Source organism: Mustela nivalis (assembly GCF_964662115.1).
Source record: "Mustela nivalis genome assembly, chromosome: 16".
In the NCBI taxonomy this organism is placed as follows: Eukaryota; Metazoa; Chordata; class Mammalia; order Carnivora; family Mustelidae; genus Mustela; species Mustela nivalis.
Genome location: NC_139035.1, coordinates 58,005,235 through 58,026,082, shown reverse-complemented (window position 1 = coordinate 58,026,082; position 20,848 = coordinate 58,005,235). Strand labels below are relative to the sequence as shown.

Sequence of the window (20,848 nt, the reverse complement as noted above, 5' to 3'; positions counted from 1 at the left end):
TTAGAGAAACAAATTGTCTGCCTACATAGAAATCGTCTCAAGCTCCCCAAATGGCAGCTCTAATGACCTCCGAAAATATTAATCACTTTATATAATAATGTCACTTACCCTAATCTGATCACAGTTGGCATTTTGATGCAGAGTGTTATTGGCAGCAAAAAAAAAACTACATGAATTACGTTTATTTTTTTTCCATTTAAATGTAATTATTAATTCAGTTATTAGAGGAAATAATAAAATACCTTAAGTTATTAAAAGTTCATTTGAATTAAGAAATCACGAAATTAAATTTTCCATTAGGTTCTATTAGACAGACACACGTCAAGTTCCAGTGCCTTCCCAGCCAGCAGCCGCTCTGCAGTCAGGCAAAATCCAGGCCCCCCCCTAAGACCTACTTTTACGGTGATGGGATAAAACAATGCAGTTTTTGAGGGGAAGAAGAAAGGACAGGAAGAAAGCAAAGCAACAAGAAAGGAGAGAGCATTGTACACTATGGGCTCAACTCTACGGAATCAGCCTGAGAAATTACGATGAATTTACCATTTATATTGGCAAACATTACAGTAAGATTATGTTGTTTCACGTGACAAGGTGCATCCAAAGACAGACATAAATTAAGAGTCTGGGGCAATTATTGTGGAGCCACAGCACAGTGCAGACGAGGGTGTCTGCTTCTTTGAGACCGCCACTAGAGTCCAGGAGGCAACAAATTAAATGCATGACAAGAGATTCCCCCCAACCCCAGCCCCCCCCCACCCCCGTCCCCTTTTCTCTCTCTCTCTGTACACACACACACACACACACACACACCCCAAGCCATGCTGGGATAAACTGAGGGAATGAACAGGTAAATAAACAAGTTTGTGGTTTAGAAATCCTTTGCTATTTTTCTGGTTTGGTATCAATGATGCCATAAGATTTCAGTGAGCGTGAGAAGCCACGAACTAGGGCTGGTAACTACATGTGGCCCATACAGAGAGGGATTACTGTTCAGGCAGCAGAAAGGAGGATGTGAGTCTTTATTTATCGACTGAATAAGGTTCAAGATGTTGCTAAGTGAAGAAAGTACATCTATATATACACGATATGTAGGATAAGGCTGTTCATGTAAAAAAAAAATTTAAAAACCAACGACCTGTACATACAGCTCTGTGTATATATTTAGAGCAATATATTTGGAAGGCTCCTCAAGTTTAAACAGTATTTTTATAATAATTTTATTTTTGTTGTTTTCCTTTTTGGTGTATCTTTTTTTAAATCAGAAGCATATTATCTCGGGGCACCTGGGTAGCTTAGTTGGTTGGGCAGCTACCTTCGGCTCGGGTTATGGTCCCGGAGTCTCAGGATGGAGTCCAGCATCGGGCTCCCAGCTCCGTGGGGAATCTGCTTCTCCCTCTGACCTTCTCCCCTCTCATGTTCTCTCTCTCTCAAATAAATAAATAAATAAAATCTTTCAAAAATGAAGAAGAAGAAGAAGCATATCATGTCAACAACACATTTTTAAGATCATCTTGGTCTAGGAAATTTCTCAGATGCTTTCCAACAGCAAACACATGGTGTGTTTCCAATACCAGTTCTTCAATTCCCTGACACCAGGAGAGGCCCTGTGATTTAACCCGGTTCTGACGCTAACCAGCCGGAGTTCATGAGCACAGACCCCTTGGGTTAAGGGCTCGGCCCCACAGACTTCCCCTCGCTCCTCACTTCAGATGCCAAGGGTACAGTCCTCCCACACTTCTGGTCGACCAGCTATAAATCAAGGATTCCCAGGCCCCCTCCGCAGGCTGGGTATTTTACCAGGAGAGCTCACAGAACTCGGGAAATTACTATTACCAGTTCATTATAAAGGATACAACTCGGGGGCAGTCCGGTGGAAGAGATGCAAGGGGAAAGGTACGGGGAAGCAGCACAGAGCTGCTAAACCACGGTCCCAGCTCCCCCTCCTCCGTGGCTTCACCAACCCGGGAGTTCTCCAAAACCAGACGTTTAAGAGGGGTTTCTTGGGGGGGTTTTGCGGGGCTCGATCCCAGGACCCTGGAATCATGACCTGAGCTGAAGGCAGAGGTTTTAACCCACTGAGCCACCCAGGCGCCCCCGTTTAAGGGTTTTTAGTGGAGGTTTTATTACTGGAAGATCACATCACTGTCTACTTGCAACTGAACTTAACCTCCAGCCCCTCTCCCCTCGCTGGAGGCCTGGGAGTGGGGCTAAAAGTTCAAATTTCCAGTCAAGGCTTGGTCTTGCTGGTGACCTACCTCCAACCTGAAACTACTTACCCCACCCCATCCCCAACCACGGGCCTCACCAGCATAACTCAGGCTATGAAAGGAGCCTGCTATTAATAATAAAGCCTGTTTTTAATAATAAAAGGTGCCCCTATTGCTCCCCTCACTCAGGAAACTCCAAGGGTTTTTGGAGCTGTTTTAAGGGACAAACAGCAAATATGTATTTCCCATCACCCCACACAGTTCAACTATCTAAAAACCAAAAACTTTTTCTGTTTTTAAGATAAACATGCAAAATAATAATGTCCTATTCCAAAATGTAAATGCACTCCCTTTCTAGAAATGCATGACATTCTTCCCAAAGACACACACATACCCTGTGCTAAGTGTTCCTTTCTCCGGGTTCCCACCAGTGAGGTTACGTCCCTCAACCCTCTGGTTACTGAGCCCTTGGTCCTGCTTCATCCTGGGACGCTTGCAGGCAGACACAGTGAATTCATTTCCGTAAGTTCAGCACCCAGAAAACTCTCAATAAAGGTCTGTTGCAAGAGTGAGTGTTCTAGAACCGTGTTGATACATTGCAATTAAGTTTCCTTAACCGAAGTAAAACTCTACTTGAGGCCATACTTCCCTCACGGACCGACTAACACAAGATTCCTTACATTAAGAATTACCAATTTACAGGAGACAGGACTTTGCACTTATCAGACTGAGGAAAAATTATGCGCATCAATGCTGTCTGGGGTCGGAGAGGAAGGGCGCGCTTCTGCTCAACTCGTGGCAACACAAATTGGTACAAGGTTTCTGCAAATCCATTAGACAATATGAAAAGCCCTTAAAATTCTGACTTTGCATTTCTTAAGAATAAGTTGAGAAATGTAGATAAAGACTATTTTACAAAGCTGTTCATTATTTATGTAAGGGAAAACGGAAAACAGCTTACACACTCAATTATAAGGGAATGGGTAAGTAAGTAAAGGCACAGCTCAAAGATGGACGAATACGGACAATAAAAACTATGCTAATGAAGAATTTGTGCAGACAGAGCTGGGTGCCATCTACCATTAAGTGAAAATGGAGGAATTCAATACTACCTGTACAACCTCACATAAATAATACTGGAAACACAATAAAATGTTACCACAGGCTATTTTTTGATGGTAGGATGGGGAAGGATTTTTATTCCTTCAAGTTTTTCTTCACACAGAAGAAGTACTCTAAAAAAATTACTTTGGGGGCACCTGGGTGGCTCAGTGGGTTAAAGCCTCCGCCTTCAGCTCGGGTCATGATCCCAGGATCCTGGGATCGAATCCCCCTCCCCCATCGGGCTCTCTGCTCAGCAGGGAGCCTGCTTCCTCTCTCTCTGCCTACTTGTGATCTCTGTCTGTCAAGTAAATAAATAAAATCTTTAAAACAAAATTACTTTTAGTGGTGCCTGAGTGGCTCAGTTGGTTAAGCATCTGCCTTTGGCTCAGGTCAGGATCTCAGCCTCCTGGGGTGGAGTCTCCCATCGGGTTCCCTGATCAACAGATCAACAGGGATTCTACTTCTCCCTCTGCCTCTCCCCTGAGCCCCAGCCACTGCCGGCTTGTGCGCTCTCTCTCTCTCGCTCTCTCTCTCTCTCTCTCTCTCTTGCTCTCTCCCTCTCTCTCTCTCTTAAATAAATAAAATCTTTCCTTAAAAATTACTTTTATAATAAAAAATGAACTATCTGAAAGATTCTTGAATTGGATCATTAAAAAGCTTGCCATATCCTTGAGCCCTGGTCCCAGATTCTCTCTGGAGTCTCTCTTGCTAACAGCACTGTGTGGAGACGCAGTATACTTCCTCTGTAAAGCCTAAGCCTCCTCCCATTACACAATGGCTGGTGTATGTTCCTACAGAATCACAGGAGACTTGTTTCTGTAAACCTAAGTGCATAATAAATGTGCCAGGAGGAATTGGGTGTTTGGGGAAAATCAGGCAGAAGGGAAGAACAGAAACCTTGGGCTTTCTGCAAGGCTGCTTCCGGTCCCTGGAAGCTACCTGCGGTGAAGAACTCCAGGATCAGGCTACAAAAAGGGTAAAAAGAGACTTTGAACTATTTCTCCTATTTCTCCATCGTTGATGTGTATTCACGGAGCTGGGTTCTTTGTGGGGCTGAGGTGGCTGAATTTCTCCCCGGCTACTCACAGGGAAGTTGGAGCCACGAGGAATCTGGAGATTTCAGGCTCCCCTGGGCATCAGCTCCTGACTGAGATGCGAATGGGTCCCACACCCACCAAAGCCAGCGTCTGGGAAAAGCAGCCACCAAGCCAGTTCCCAAAGGCAGCAGTCTGGGCTGCTCTGGGCTGCTCTCCGGTACCCTTGGCTGAGAATCACAGTCCTCCAGAAGACAATGAGAGAGATGGGGATGGGGGGGGGGGTCCCCACCCACGACTCCTATCTCTGCTACTCTTCCATCAAGATTTCAACATCTTTATCTGATGTGCTAATCTCTAGGGCCGCTTTGGAAAGCAAAAGGCCACACTCTTCCAGGGCGTGAGAAAAAGGAACGCACCTGCACCACTCGTGGGAATGCAAACGGGTGCAGCCCCCGTGGAAAGCAATATGGAGAGCCCTTTAAAAATTCAAGTAGAATTACCATACGATCCCCTAATCGCACTCCTGTGTATCGACCCAAAGAATACGAAAACACTAATTCAAGAAGACCTAAGTATCCCGTGTTTGTTGCAGCATGATTTACGATAGCCAAGTTATGGAAGGTAAGTCAAACAGAGAAAGACAAATATATATGATTTTACTTACATGTGGAATCTAAAAAACAAAATAAGTGTGTTGTCAAACAAAAAAAAAAAAACAGACTCTTAAATACAGAGAACAAACTGGTAGTTGGCAGAAGGGAGGTGGGGGGTGCGGGGGATGGAGGAAACAGGTGAAGGCAGTTAAGAGGTACAAACTCCAGTTATGAAGTGATTACAGTAAGACACAGGCAATACAGTCAAGAAGATGGTCATAATGTGGGCGCCTGGGGGGCTCAGTTGGATAAGCTTCTGCCTTTCAGCTCAGGTCATGATCTCAGGGTCCTGGGATGGAGCCCCACATCGGGCTCCCTGCTCAGCGAGGAGTCTGCTTCTCCCTCTGCCCCTCCCCCTGCCTCCCCCCTGCTCATACTCTCTCTCTCTCTCTCAAATAAATAAAATCTTTAAAAAAAGAAAGAAAGAAAGAAAAGAAACAGCATAGTCATAGTGCTATATAGTGACCGATGGTGATCCCGCTTCTCACGGTGAGCACAGAGGATGCCCAGAACTGCTGAAGCCACGAGCCCGCAGAGCAAGCCGTCACCGCATTACCTATAGTCTCTTCTGGTACTTTTTATTCCAGTCTTTTTTTTTTTTTTTTTTTTAATGCTTGTCAGGACCCACAGAACTGAAATTCTAACCCCATAATGGGTTATAAGCTGCAGCTTGGAAAGGGTAAGTAGGAGGATAAAATCAGATCCTGCACAAGAAATGCCTGGCACAGTGCCTGGGACATAATGTGCATTCGTCAATCATCAACCGGGAGCCCCGGCTGTTACTATTACTTTGTTATTGTTTTATATGCTGTTTCTTCAGAAGTCCCTGCAGCCAGGCAGATGATGTTCTTATTCTAGGACAGAGACTTCTACTCATGTATGCACCCAAGTAAAATCCAAACTCGTCTCCCATTTGGGGGACTGAGAACTTGGTGATGATGGTTTACAGAAACTTTGCTTCTCGAAAGCTGCAAAGGATAGGACTGAGAGGACCCAGTTCACCTCAGTGAGTGATGGGCCTGGGAGTCCAACCACAGCTGCCTGGCTTCAAGACCCACCATCTTTCTAGAAGCTTCCTGAAGAATCACTTCCTGAGTGAGTGACAGATAACACACCCAAGGTTTTCTGCAAGCTTCTCCACAGTTCTTTCATACTGTGGAGTGAGAAACGATGCAAACAAGATATGCCCACCCAGAAAAAAAGAAAAAGAAGTCAAGTCCTGCGTACCAGGAAAATGAGCAAAATTCGGGAAACACCTGATCCCTGACTCCTGCAACGGCCAAGCACACTGACAAGAAGCATTGTCAACTGGATTATTTTTTAACTCCACTGCTCTGCATTCCCCGAACTCACACACACCACACCGGCCCAAGGGAAGCCAGCTTTTAAAACTTGCCTAACATTCTGAGTTAGCTGGAAAAAGGACCGAGTACTCTGGGTCACAAAGAGCAAATGTTACACAAGGCGTTCTACTATCGCTCCACATTTTTGCAATAAACAGATGGCCTCTCTGCACCATGCTTAGATTTGCTATTTTTTTTTATTATTAGTGGGTCTATTAAATATTTACGCACATTAGCATTTTACATCAATATTCAATAGAGTCCCACTAATTGAAAAGGTCATAGTTGTGTAACAATGCCAGGCAGACAGGTTCATGTATCAGGCCCTTAACGACTGGCCTTCCCAAGTTCAAGGAGGATAAATCAGCAACATTAGCACTATTTTACACGAAGGATTTTTTTTTTTTAATGTATACAAACAGAGGACTTTTCTAGAAAAATCAGAGCATTCTGCCTTACTTACATTACTATTTCAGTAAGCTCATCGTGATGCAGGAATTAAAACAGAGAGCTCAAGGTGACTGAACATTTTTCAATTAAAAAAAAAAAAGACTCCACCCACTCAAATTGCCTAAGAGAACACAATTCAGCTCACCTTATCCTCAGGGTTACTTTGGCAAGTTACAGGGGAGCAAAAACTTGTACTAGGCAAATTCCGGGAAAGCAAAAATTCTTTCGCCAGGAATCTGGTTAAGGAGTAGCTTTTCTTCTTACTCCTCTTGGCTCAATATCTTTTTAAAATTAGGCCCTTCCATGGAGACAAATCAAGAAAAATTGTATTTCCTCAAAGAAAATTATTCAGAAAATAACGGAGCAGTTACAGGATTCCTGTGAAGCGTTTTTGCTTCATGGACTAATTTCTAATCCGAATCTCAACCACTTGCATCAGTAACACCAAGTATGGATTTCCTCTGTTTAGCGAGTGTCTGAGGACTGCACACTTATGCACACTAGTAGACCACAGGGTGGGGGACAGGCTAGTCCCCTCTCTTGCACCCGAGCCCTTCTAGGCCCTGTGTTGTGTTATTGTCTTTTCTGAAGGAGCCCTCGCAACCTTGCATAAACGCTAAGTCCCACCACATCTGGATTTATTCCTGGGGAGAAAAATCGAGTCTCTTCCCTCAAGGTGCTGACTGCCCAAGAATGTCAGGGCCCCTTCCCGTGCTGCCCCCTCCCCAACCAGTGCTCCTTCAGGCATGGCCAGCACCAGCAGGCGGGGCTCAATTCCACAACCCCAAGGTCACAACCTGAGCTGATGCTTAACTGATTGAGCCACACAGGTGGCCCCCACAAAGGTTTCTTCTAAAGGATGACACTTCTCTGCAAATAGGGGCACATTTTACTCACACCAAAGGAAATGTGGCCACACGAGGGAGCAAAGAATGGGGAGATTCTCCCCTCGGCCTTCGCTACTTGGAATTTCTAAATTGGAGGCATGTCCTCACCCCCTCAGAAGCTGGAGATTCTAATCCCACAACAGCCAATCACATGTCCAACAGGTGGGTAAGCCTCCCCCGCTCCAGCTTCAATTTCCTTACAAAAAGGAGACAGTCGTACAAGAATTCACGGGGTTGTCATCGGGATCAAATAGAACAATCTGTATGAAGTAATACATTAGTTCGATGTCTGATGCCCAGCAAACATGCCGTCAATGGATTTGCTGTGGTTGCTTCCAGGGCTCACAAAGTTTAACCCACCCGCAACGTTCACTAGAGCTCTCAATGGTTCTTAGTGCAAAGCAACGCCCAGTTATGTCTTTCTATACAGATCGCAGGACAACTGGGGTTTAATGTGGGTGTCCTGTTAGGGCTACAGGGGGCTGTGGCTGGAGAGGGTGGAAATCCCAGCCACAAGTCACACAGGAGAGCACGTGGGTCCTCCGGGACAGAACTCGGCCACAGCAGGGACTGTCTCTGGGGCTCTGTTCACAGGCAGAGCTCCTGCACCTCTAGGCCACCGCTTTAGGGTCTGGACCTTCCGGGAGTCTCAAATCCTTATGCACACGTGACTGTTCTCTCCATTTCCCTTCAGTTATCTCTGAGCCAGAAGGACACAGTCTGGCCTAGTTCCCGACTTGATGGAAAGGGTGAGCGGTGCCCTCCTGGGGCCAGCGAGGGGACAGCGGCCGCCCCAAGCAGCCTCGGGGAGGACAGTGTCCCTCACAGCTGACAGTGGGGGGTCTGAGCTGGGGCTGGGTAAGGGGGCAGCTGTCAGTGAGCCCCCTGAACAGCACATCTGAGCTTCGAGCACAAAAGCGGGGAGCCTCTTACCTCCTCGAAAGCATCGCAGCCTGTCACCACGATATTGGGTCTGAACTGGTCCATTTTCACTTTCTTCTCCAGCCTGGTATTCAGGTCCGCCAGCGAGGCTTCCGACAGGATCATGATCGGGCAGCAGTCCGGGTAGGCCACCTGCGCCAGGAACATGGCACCCTCAGTCCTCCCTGCCCCGTGAGACGCCCTGGCCCAGCTGCAAGGGAAGCACAGCCAGAAGGGCTGTGCGGGGAGGGCCGGGGGTGTCATCCCCGCATTCAAACAGCTTGTGGCTCGGGGAGGAAAGCGAGAACTGCCCGAGGAGCTTGCACTTTGGTTGTTTTTTTTTTTTTTTTTTTTTCAATTAGTTTTTTATTTGACAGAGACCTAGCAAGAGGGTACACCAGCAGGGGGAATGGGGGAGGGAGAAGCAGGCTTCCCGCGGAGCAGGGAGCCCTACGTGGGGCTGGATCCCAGGACCCTGGGATCATGACCTGAGCCGCAGGCAGTCACTTAACAACCGGGCCACCCAGGGGCCCCAGGAGCCTGCATCTTAAACCCTAGCTCGCTGCAAAATCCAAGGCTCTGGGCTTTGGGCTGCAGCCGGCTCGCTCCAAAGGTGGCTTTTTGGTGCCTGAAATAACCACACCAGACAGACGGCCAGGGGAGCCCCAGGAGAAAGTCAGCCTCGGTAATTTTAGGAACCTTGGTTCGGTCCCAAACGAACTTCTCACTTCCCCTTCCCAACGTGCCTCCTGAGTCCCCATCTCACCGGGGGTCACCCCGGCTTCTGCCTCCACAGTATGGGACACAATCTGTCCACCATGCGTGCTGGAGAGCCGGCTCAGCTCAGAGCCGCTTCCCCTCAACCCCTATACCTGCCCAGGGCGCACGCTCAGACGCCCTCACCTGGGCATCCCTATACTTTCCTAACCGGGGCCCCGAGAAAGGCGGTCCTGGGGGGTAAGAAGGACGCCGGACACAGCGCGGGGGACTGGTGGAAGCAAAGGGCCGTTCCCTGGAAGCTCACCTGGTAATCCGGCACCGAAGCAGAGAAAATGTCCTTGGACGGTCTTCCTTTCATGTGCTTCTCAAACTGGACCAGCCGGAAAGCCTCTGTTTTCAAGAAGTTGGTGAACCACTGAGCTGCCTGGTCACCACAGTCCCTGCCCTTGATGTCCATACCAAAGAGCCTGGAAGGGTCACCAGAGAGCCAAGGTCACCGTCCTGCCGCAGCATGCTGAGATGGCCTCAATGATGGGACCGCCGGACCGCTGGGACCTGCCCATCCCGGAGCGCCAGGACGTGGTCCTCAGGCCAAGAGCGTGAGGCCGACAGAAACAGAAGGGGAGGCAGCGGAACGTGCCCCAGGGAAAAGTCTTGCAAACCCTAACATGCCTACCGAAGACTGAGATTGGGGTAAAATGCAGACTCTGCTTCAGAAGCAGTATTTGCTACACAGTAACCATTCATCAAAAAGTATTTTGGCGGGGCGCCTGGGTGGCTCAGTGGGTTGAGCCTCTGCCTTCGGCTCTGGTCATGATCTCAGGGTCCTGGGATTGAGCCCCGCATGGGGCTTTCTGCTCAGCAGGAAGCCTACTGCTTCCCCCTCTCTCTGTCTGCCTCTCTGCCTACTTGTGATCTCTGTCAAATAAATAAATAAAATCTTTAAAAAAAAAAAAAAAAGTATTTTGGCGGCACCTGGGTGGCTCAGCCAGTTAAGAGACCAACTCTTGGTCTCAACTCTGGTCTTGTTCTCAGGGTCATGAGTTCGGGCCCCACACTGGGCTCCATGTTAGGCATGGAGCCTACTTTGAAAAAAAAATAGTAATTATGAACAAGAATTTGATTAGCATAAAAAGTAAAATTTCATTTAAAATTAATTTCTTAACAAATCCTATAGTATATCCATATGTCTGTGCATGACTCTTACTGATTGCCGGAATAAGATAACGTTCGGCATCAACTTTATTCCTTGTGAGCGACAATCTGATCAGTGGCCCCTTCGCTGTAGCGTGTGGAACCCCCGACCTGTAGAATGATGGTCCCTGTCATTAGAGTTTCTCTTCATCAGCACCAACGCTCCCCATTATTCGGGCCCACAGGTCCCCCCCCCCACAGAGCAATGCTCCCCATTAAGACGCGGGTGGAGGAGCCTTTCCTGCGTACAGAGGGGAGGAGGGAGAGGAGGAGGCTCGCCCTGTGGGTGCGACTCAGACTGCAGCGAGAGACAAGCATTTATGGGATTGGAGGATCTGATTCTCTCCAAGCATCCCTGCCCGCAGAGACCCTCACATACCATGAGAGGGTCTGCACCTCCTCTAGCGCTGCCCTGGTTTGAGGCCTCCCGGCGCGACATACCGGACGGAATCGATGTGCGCTTACGAGGTACTCCAGACCAGATGAAGCCCTGGGCTCCGACGCCCCCAGGCCCACTCTGACCCTTAGACTCTCCCATCTCCTGTCAAATCTCAACTCTGCCCTCAGGTGTCGTGGGCCTCTTTCTTCTCTCTAAACCCTCTTAGTGGAGCCCCTCTTGACCCCGGACTTATTCCCGGCTCAGTCCCAAAGCCTCCCCAAGGTCCCTCCTGGCCTTCAGCCTTTCCTCTAGGAGTCTCGTCACACAACCGACTACTTGGGGCAGACTCGACCCCACCGTTCACGAGTTCCTGAAGCACCCGCTCCCGGGTCCAGAACATTCTTCAACCCCTCACAACAACACCCGTGCTAGGGCACACACTTCTGTCCCAGTTCCGTCCGCCAGGTGAGCCTCCCGTTGGCACTTTGAAAACCAGAAAGCAGCCAGCGGGCAAGGGAACGCTAAGTCTGCAGCGCCCTTCCCACTCCTGGACGCCGCCCCCGGACCAGTCCTTACTCCCTCATCCCCACAGCAGGGGCCACCTTCCCCTCCACCACCCCAGCTTCTTCCACTCTCTCAGAACGTTATGCAAAACCCACATTTAAAAAAAGATTTTATCTCATTTATTTGACAGAGAGAGTGCATGCGCACGAGCAGGGGAACAGCAGGGAGACAGAGAGAAGCAGACGCCCTGCTGAGCAAGGAGCCCCACACGGGGCCGATCCCAGGACCCTGAGATCATGACCTGAGCCAAAGGCAGAAGCTTTAACCCACTGAGCCACCCAGGCACCCCTGCTTCCCACATTCTTAATGCTTTGCATCCTGGGGTCTTGCTGATGTGGAAGGAAGCGCCCCCCGACCCCCACCCCCACCAGGGCTAGTTGATGCCTACAGGTAGGAAACTTACCTTTCCCGTGGTACCAACCAGTCCAACCACCTCCACTCTGGGCTCTTTCAGCCCAGGCCACTGTCCCCTGGCGCTAGCCACCCAGGGCCAGGTACCAGCCACCCAAAGACAGCCTCTAGGCCCCAGAGCCCACTGAAATGACTCAAATAGCCAACCCCGAGGCTCTTTACCCCGCCTCGCCTGGTACTTCCTGTGGAAACCACAGTCCGGGCTCTCGTAGGGACGCCTGGGTGGCTCAGTCCGTTAAGTATTTGCCTTCAGCTCAGGTCATGATATTGGGGTCCTGGGATCGAGTCTCCCATCGGCCTGCCCCCGCTTCTCCCTCTCCCTCTGCCCCTCCCCACTGCCCATGTGCACGCGCTCTCTCTCCCTGCTCTCTCTCAAATAAATAAATTAAACCTTTAAAAATAAAAGTCTCTCGCTCCTATCCCTCCACCTCCCCCCAGCACAGCCCCCCTTCTGACCAATACCGCCGCTCCTGTGTGCGGCCCCACGCGACAGGCCAAGCCTCCTGTTCCCCGGGACCCGTGACCACGGGAAAGGTCTTTCTTCATCCTCATCATTTGCACCTCTGCCTGCCTCACCACACCGGAGAAAAGAAATCCCAGGGACCCTGAAAACCGTCCTCTGCCTCGCCCACTAGCCCTGACCACTGGATCGATCCCAGCCCTGGCCAGACTTCTCTTCAGTATTTCCTTCACCAAACTCATCACCTACTATACACACTGCGGCGGGACAGGTGCACGGAGGAGCCTACGGGAAAGCGCGTCCGCCGCACGTCCCCAGCGGCCCCAGAAAGAGCACCTGCAGTCCCAGAGCTTGTTTGAGGAAGGCAGCTCGCTCGGCAAAGCCAGCTGGTCCATGCCCGGGGCCTTGAGGATCAGGCGGTTGCCCTCATAGGTGATGGACACCAGCACCAGGCGAGGCTCCTGCCGGGCAGTGACCATGTGCCCATCTTCCTTAATCACCAGCCAAAACCTGCCGAGGAACACACAGGAACGAGTCAGAAAACCTCTTCCCCTCTCCATGCCCATATTCTGATGCAGAGCAGGAAGCCCCCACAAACCAGGGGCTGGGTCAGAAGCCACTTACCTCCGCTGTTCTAGGCTCTGTCTTCACACCACATCACACCTAGGGGGAGAACTAAGCCTTCCTGGGAAGGGGAAGGGAGCCTGGCCTGGGGAGGTCCACTACGCTTTTATCTACATTCCGGAGTTACACTACACAAAGGATCTGATGACTAAAAGATATTTTAAAAGTGTTGCTCCCCCTCGAAAAAGTAAGTTTCAACACCATCGACACAGAGCACAGGGCAGTGCATGAGGAAGGCACTGGTTTCCAAGCAGCTGCTGAAAGCAAAAGCTTTCCAAACCTCCATCCCCCTGAGAAGCCATCTTTTTCCTTCCCAGGGTCTTGGGCTCCCCGGGGTGGTCTGGCCTGTTCGCTATGGGGTTTTGCGACCAAGGGCATTCCTGCTACTTTGCTCCATTCCCTTGGGGCTGGGCCCTGTTCCTATTTCCAGTCTCATCCCGCGTGCAGAGTTCTGGACGACCCTGCTCTGGCTAATCCTGCCAAAGCCTGCACCCTCAACTTCCGACATGCCCCAGCACCCGACAGGACTCCCTCGGAGATCTGCACCCGGCCAGACCCATGTGCCAGCAGGAGTCTGCATGTTGAGTTCTGACCGTGAGTCCCTCCCTGAGCCGAGTCTCCTTGTCCCCCCTCGACCTCCGCCTCAGCCCTTCCCTGGGGCTCACAGTGAGAAAGGGGGGCGGAGCTGGATGTTTTGTGCCACCTGCTGCCAGTGGAAAGTCAAGGGGCGACTTGCAGGCTGTCTAACACCAGGAAAGGACAGAGACACCAATAAAAGATAAAGACTTGCTGCCTGTAGCAGAGCCCAACCACTCTCATTATCCTGCCCAACGGGGTCACAGCCTTTGTCCTCTCTTGTCCTCTACGCCCAGTGAATGAATAATTATCTCTGTCCCGCCAGATCTGAAAGAAAGTTATTCACAACCAAGGGGTCCCCAAACTAACACCTTCTTTTACTTCTAAAGCAGGAGTGTGCGGTGTGAGGTCGGGTGCAGAAGCCAGAGCTCAGATTCTCCAAAAGAACAACAGTGACCAGGGTGATCACAGGGGTGGCGGAGCAGAGCCCGAGGCAGCTGGAAAACCTCATGTCTAAACTTAGAAACTGGTCTGGGGAGCAGAAGTGCCTGAGCCTGAAGGGGGGTGGGGGAGGGGGAGCAAGGCCCCAGCCATAGACAGTCACAGGGCAGTGACGCTCAGTGAGATAAACTCAGAGAACTCGTTTCTCCAGGAGATCACAGTCTGTGCAGAGAGCATCAAGGGCTGGCTTCGGAAGGGCAGGGCAGATTTAGGACGGATGGAGTCATACACACCCACGACGGAGAGCAGGATTTACCAAGTCGAGGAGGGCAGCCAACCCTCCCACCTTCTGTGCCAATCAGGCAATCAGTCCGTTCTGCTGGACGGACTCTGAACCAGCTCAAAGTCCAGGGTGCCCAAACCAAACATTCACAAATTTGTCAAGAGCTTTGAACAAAATAGTTCTAGAAATCTGAGGACAGAGCCCTTATGGAGGAAGAGCCCAGCTTCTAAGAATGGTTCAAAATGGAATTAACTCCAAGAGGCTTAGGAGCGTCCGGGCGGCTCGGGTGGTTGGGTGTCTGCCTGCAACTCACGTCAGGATCTCCACGTCATGCGATCGAGCCCCACATCGGGCTCCTGGCTGGCTCAGCAGAAAGCCTGCTTCTCCCTCTCTCTCTGCCTTTCCCCCTGCCTGTGTACTCTCTCTGTCTCTCTGTCAAAAGAATAAAACCTTAAAAAAATAAATAAATAAATAAATCCGAAAGGGCTTTTCCTGCATTCCAGGCTGCTTTCAGTTTCTTTATCATTGAGAGACTAGCAGTCACTCAGCAGAGTTCTTTCTAGCTTGTTTCTGAGTTTCAATTATCCTTTAATAAATCAAACCTAGACTAAATAGTGTCTTTGATCTCATCAAGTCCAAGCCCTTCCTTCTGTAAATGAGAACAAAAAATGAGGCTCAGGAAGTTTCGATGACCGTGCGCAGGTCTCCCCCTCCGTGCAATCCTCGCCCTTGCGAATCACACTGGCTTCACAGAAAGTGCATGACTGCTGGACCCACAGGCATCCGCGTTCACACCCCAGCACCCAGCTGCTTTGGGTGAGACACTCACCCTTTCTGATCCTGCTGGGTTTTATTTGCAGAGTGGAGATAACGTCTAGGGCACAGGACGGTGCTGAGGCTTGTGTAAGGTCACCCATGGAACAGGATGTCTGTGTCTGAGGCACACGTGGCACCGAACCCATGGTCATCCCACTGCCTCGCCCTACCTCTTCCCAGTCTCCTAGCCGCACCCCCACCCCCAAGCATGTGTTGTTCAACACAAGGGGAAGTGGACACAGTTCCATTTCTGTTCTGACACCCACTGAAGCAGAAGAGCAAAGGACACATCCTTTCTTCCCACAAAAGCAATAATCACAGCAAAGTAGTGACAATGAGAAGCAGGAAAATAGTCCTTCAGATGATCCGAAGAGAGACAGGCAAGAACTGGAAATCTCTCTGAGAAATGACTTAAGTCCTTCAAGTGGGGAAGGAAGTAGCACAAGGAGACTTTCTCTAGATGTTCGCCACAAGAACTTGCTTCTCCCAGTTTGGGGAGGGTGCCTAGAACTCCTACACCTAAAGTTTTCCCAGCAGTAGGAAGGCTTTTCTAATCCTTCATACTTGAATACGCTCTAAACGTGCTCTTCTTCGAAATGCCACAGATTCTACCCTCTAATGATAGCATCAGGTTCACCCGGGGAGATCTTAACACTACACGAGGTGGCTTCCCTCTGGGTGTCTCCGATTCCACAGGTCTGGGATAGGACTCTCAGGAAATTAAAGTTTTTTTAAAAAATCTCTCTAGTGGCTCATGAAATGTTACAGTTCCTCTGGTCACTCACTCCTCTCCTAAAACAAGTCAGTCCAAGAAAGACAAATTCCACATGATTTACTCACAGGTGGGACTGAAGAAACAAAACAAATGGGCAAAGAGAAAAAGAGACAGGCAAACCAGGAAACAGATTTTTTTTTTTAAGATTTTATTTATTTTGTTTATGCATTTGACACAGACAGAGAGAGAACGTGCACAGAGGGGGCAGGGGTGCGGCAGGCAGAGAGGGAGAAGCATGATGTGGGGCTTGATCCCAGGACCCCTGGATCATGACCCTAGCCAAAGGCAGACGCTTAACGGACTGAACCACCAAGGCACCCCAAGAAACAGACTCTTATATATAGAGAACTGATGGTCACCAGAGGGGAGGGAGGGGGGAGGTTGGATGGGTTATATAAGTGATGGGGATTAAGGAGGACACTTGTTGTGATGACCACGGGATGTCCCCATGGAAGTGTTCAATCACTATATTGTACGCCTGAAACTAATATTCCACTGTATGTTAACTAACTGGAATTTAAATAAAAACTTAAAAGTTCTGTTGGTAAGTTGTATACCCTTGATATCATACAAGGAGAATGGAACTTTACTTCTGTGCTCATCCTCCTAAAAATCCATAATCTCTGTCAACCATAAGGAAAATACCACACAAACCCAAACTAAAAGATACTCTACAAAATGCCCACTCAGGAGTCCTTAAAACTCTCAAGATCATCAAAAAAACAGTAGGAGCTTGAGAAACTATTACAGTCTAGAGAAGCCCAAGAAGTCACAACATCCAAATGGAATTATAAATATATCCTGGTGGGGATCTTAGGATAGAAAAAGAAGGATGTTATGGGAAAACCAGGAAAATCTGAATAAAGTATAGGTATCCATCCATCCATCCATCCATCCTCTCTAGGATTGGGGTGCCTGGCTGGCTTCATTGGTTGAGCATGGGACTCTTGATGTCAGGGTCCTGAGTTCTAGCACCATGTTGGGGGCGGGGGGTAGAGATTACTAAAAACAAACACAAAACATGAAAGTCTCTCCAGGATTAGAAATCGGAGTGCAGGAGGATGGAAAATCCCCCAACAGTCACATGGTCTGCAGACACAACACTGCTCTAAAACAAGCTGAAGTTTTTCGAAGCTGTGAGGGTCCACATTTTTTAAAGAAGACAGCTGAGAAGAGCGAATGCGTGTGTCCCAGAGTGAACTCAGGGCAGCAGATAGCCTCCTAGAAGATTCTTTGATGACCAACTTGCAAACGTCCCCACCCTCTGGATACAGAGGACCACAGCAGAAGCACCCGAGCCGGACAGGAAGGCATCTTAACCCTAATGAACCGACGAAGGGGATTCTGTTCTTCCTTGTTCACCCTTCCTGGAGTGTTGCCTGCTGCACCACCAAGTGAGCCTTCCAGACCCCCAGCTGCACCATTCTGAGAGTAAGGGTCTGCGGCCTCAGGCAGGGATGAGTTCAATGACAGGACACCCATTCTTCTCTAAGGGAAGTGAATGGAACTTCCATATGCCGGCCCTTATGTGAGTACAGATTTTATTTACCCAGAGTTCTTCATCAAGGACCACTCTGCCTCTAGGGAGAGGGGCACAGTATTCTCTTCAGGGCGAATACTACATTTGTGATGCCCTTGATACCCCCTCTTCCCAACACAAACCTTCACCGGCTCATTACTTATGAAAGTGGATCAAGTCTCCCCCGCCCCCTTCCCGGGTCTCCCAGGCACTTGCTCCAGGACTGGCGACAGACAGACGTGGGAGGAGCAAACTTCAGGAGACCAAAGTCAGTGTCCTTGAAGGAGACTTGGTTTCAGCGCTGCCGCCTTCTGCTCACGTGTGCTCCTCCACAGCACTTTATTTTCTACTATTGTGCCGTAGACCAAGAATCAGAAAGCGTAGAACTAGCCGGAGACTTGGCGATAACCCGGTCAGCCCCCGTCCTTCACGCTACCTACCTTTCCGAATCGCAACCAGACACGAACTGACCTTCCCCGCTCAAGGATCAAAAGCAAAGCGTCCAACCAACAACCCAGGAAACGCAACATGCAAACCGACTCCTCCCCGCGAGCCCCCCGCCCGCCCTCCACCCCGTCCCGGGCAGGTCCGGCGCAGCCCGGGCCCCGGGCCTACCTGTCCCGCAGGTGGCCGCAGCGCAGCCCCAAGGCCGTGCACTCGGCCGCGCTCACCGGCACCCCCTTGCACGACTTGACCGGGTAGATCCAGAGCTGCGCCACGGTGCCCACCTGCCGCAGCCGCCGGCGCCGCCTGCAGCGCGCGCGGCGCCAGGCGACCGTCCCCAGCGCCACGGCGGCCAGTCCCAGCGCGGCCGCCCCGAGCCAGGCGGGCCGGGACGGCGCCGGGAGGCGCGGCGCGGGGAGGCCGAGGCGGCCCAGAGCGGACGAGCCGGCGGCGCCCATGGCCCAGCGGGCGGAGACGAAGGCGGCGGCGGCGGCAGCTCCCGCGTAGCGGCCCGGGCGGCGGGGGGCGCGGGGGCGCTCGAGGCTGGCGGCGGGCGGGAAGAGGCGCGGCGGCTCGGGGCTGGCCCTGTCGTCCCTGCGGCCCTGCCCTCCCTGCGGCCCGCGCGCAAGGCCTGAGGCCGCGCCGTCACCGGATGTGGGGCGGAGAGCGCCCGCGCCCACCGCCCCCGCACCGCCCGCCTTCTCCGGGCTGCTCACCGGCCCCGCGCCGGCGCCCCCTGCCTGCACCGCCAGGGTCGCCCCTCGCGGGACCACCCGCTGCTCCCCACATCCCCCCCGCCGCTCCCCTACGCCCCGATTCTGACGCAGCCCCCCTTCCCCGGCTGCGGGATCGCGCGTTCCGAACCGAACCGGGAAGCGGATCGTGGGCTGCGGGGTGGGAGGTGTTCAGTGTTCGCGAACTCCTCGCTCGGGCAGATCCCGCTGAGACCTGCAGCCCTGGGGGCGCATACGCCGCGCGATGGAAACACCCCTGCTGGAAACTCCAGACAACGGAATTAGCCTCTTCAGGAACCACACAGTCTCATCAAGCTCAGCAGCAAGTCTTGGATATCTGTGTGGAGCACGCTGTTGTGAATGAGGAGTGCCCCTGATTCCTTTTCCTCCCCAGACTCTAGAAGACAGCCAGAGCCCTTCCCCAGCCGGAGCCTGCTGTCAGGTGGAGGTTGTCTGTGAATCCATCCTTCTCGCTAGATGGGAGCTCCCCGACAGGGAAAAGGTTCCTTATTAAAACATCTGTTCCTTAACACACATGTATAGGTCATTCGCCAGGCTTTGCCCTAGACTGGCACTGGCCATGTAAAGTTTCAAAGAAGCTGCCCATCCAGGAGCTTAGGGAGCCCCTGGCAGACTGCTCGGAAGAGGAGGCATGGACAAGATGCAGTGGAGACAGAAAAGCAGTTCTATCTCCCGACAGTGGTGTCTTCAGAGGAGGGAGCTTTTGAGCTGAGCCTGGAACACATGAAGGGTTGAGAGGGGACAGAATAGGGGATTCTGGGCCAGAGCAGAAGCTCGCACCGCGCTCAGAGAAATGCAAGGGTCGTGAGGATGTGGCGATGAGCAGCTGTTCAGCAACTTGAGCAGGTACCTCCCACGCAGCTGGGGCTGGGAGTTGAGGCAGGACAGCTGGGCAGGGGCCAAATCGAGATGCTCCGAGTCTCACGTTCATGTGGAGACTCACCGGCACATGGTCAGACTTGGGTGCTGGAAGGCGACACTGACCACTTCGAGAAGGGCTAACCCCAAAGGTGGGTTGATGAGAAGCAAAGGCTGTAGTTTGGGCCAAAATGATCCCAAATCAGGGGAAATGAGATGGGGGAGATGTGGAGATGTGGAGATGAGATAGGGGTGCAGACATGATAGATGGCGGGGAAACACTTAGCAAGAGGTGGTGACAGTCGGAGGGAGAGAGGGAGGGAAGGAGTCAGCATCCCAGCTCTCCCGCTCAGCTGGGGACAGGTAGGGTGTGCCATTCTCTGAGATAAAAAAAATACTCAAGGGAAGGAGATGATCCGGGGAGAAAGATGATGAGGTCTGTTGCGCACACTGACCTTGAGCCCAGATCAAGAGTCAGACGCTTTTAGGGACACACTCAGGTGCCCCTAAGATTTTACTTATTTTTAAGTATTCACTACGCCTAATGTGAGGCTCAGACTTAAAAGCCGAGGGGCACCTGAGTGCCTCAGTAGGTTGGGCCTCTGCCTTCAGCTCGGGTCATGGTCTCAGGGTCCTGGGATCGAGCCCTGCATGAGGCTCTCTGCTCGGTGGGAAGCCTGCTTCCCCCACTCTTTCTACCTGCTGCTCTGCCTACTTGTGATCTCTCTCTCTCTGTCAAATGAATAAATAAAACTTTAAAAAAAAAAAAAACCAACTTAGAATCCAAGAGTAAGAGTCACATACTCTACTGACTGAGCAAGCGAGGATCCCCTAAAAGAATAGAATGATGGGGGGGGGGGCGCCTGGGTGGCTCAGTGGGTTAAGCCTCTGTTTTCGGCTCAGGTCATGATCTCAGGGTCCTGGGATCGAGTCCCACATCGGGCTCCCTGCTCAGCGGGGAGCCAGCTTTCCCCTCTCTCTCTGCCTGCCTCTCTGCCTACTTGTGATCACTCTTTCTGTCAAATAAATAAATAAAATCTTTAAAAAAAATAGAATAATGGAATGAAGCAATATACTGACGGCTTGAGCTCAGCCAAGCCCTGTGACAACCTGGCTGAAACTGCAAAATCATCAGTAGTAAGAATGAGCTATTACAGACCTTGAACCCTGTGAATAAGGGAGAGGCTACCCCAGTAATAAAACGTGGACTTGAAGTTTTTTATTGGCATAAGAGCTGGTATAAAAAGCTCCCTTCACCTGCTAGTCCAGGGGTAAGAAAAGTCTTTGGAGTGTCCATAGCTCCAGAGCGCCGATCTCAAGCAAAATATTGCTTTTTTTTTTTTTAAGTTCTTAAAAAAACTTAAAATGTCTCAGTTAACTGCCTTCAGGTCTGGTCATGATTCCAGGGTCCTAGGATAGAGCTTCCC

General features: G+C 50.9%; 1 protein-coding gene across 2 annotated transcripts in view; it reads right to left on the bottom strand.

Annotated features, from left to right (window-relative positions):
* MTARC2 (mitochondrial amidoxime reducing component 2) overlaps positions 1-18,592 on the bottom strand; it is a 31,746-nt gene extending 13,154 nt beyond the window's left edge. Inside the window, exons 1-4 of one of the 2 annotated variants that reach the window (XM_082703043.1) lie at positions 17,980-18,592; positions 12,667-12,840; positions 9,627-9,789; positions 8,615-8,755 (exon numbers count right to left, since the gene is read on the bottom strand). In XM_082703043.1, coding sequence (XP_082559169.1) covers positions 8,615-8,755; positions 9,627-9,789; positions 12,667-12,840; positions 17,980-18,266 — 765 coding nt within the window. In that variant the 5' untranslated portion in view covers positions 18,267-18,592. The remainder of the gene's footprint in view (positions 1-8,614; positions 8,756-9,626; positions 9,790-12,666; positions 12,841-17,979) is intronic. The other variant, XM_082703042.1, reaches the window with a different exon arrangement.
* Between the last annotated feature and the right edge of the window lie 2,256 nt (positions 18,593-20,848).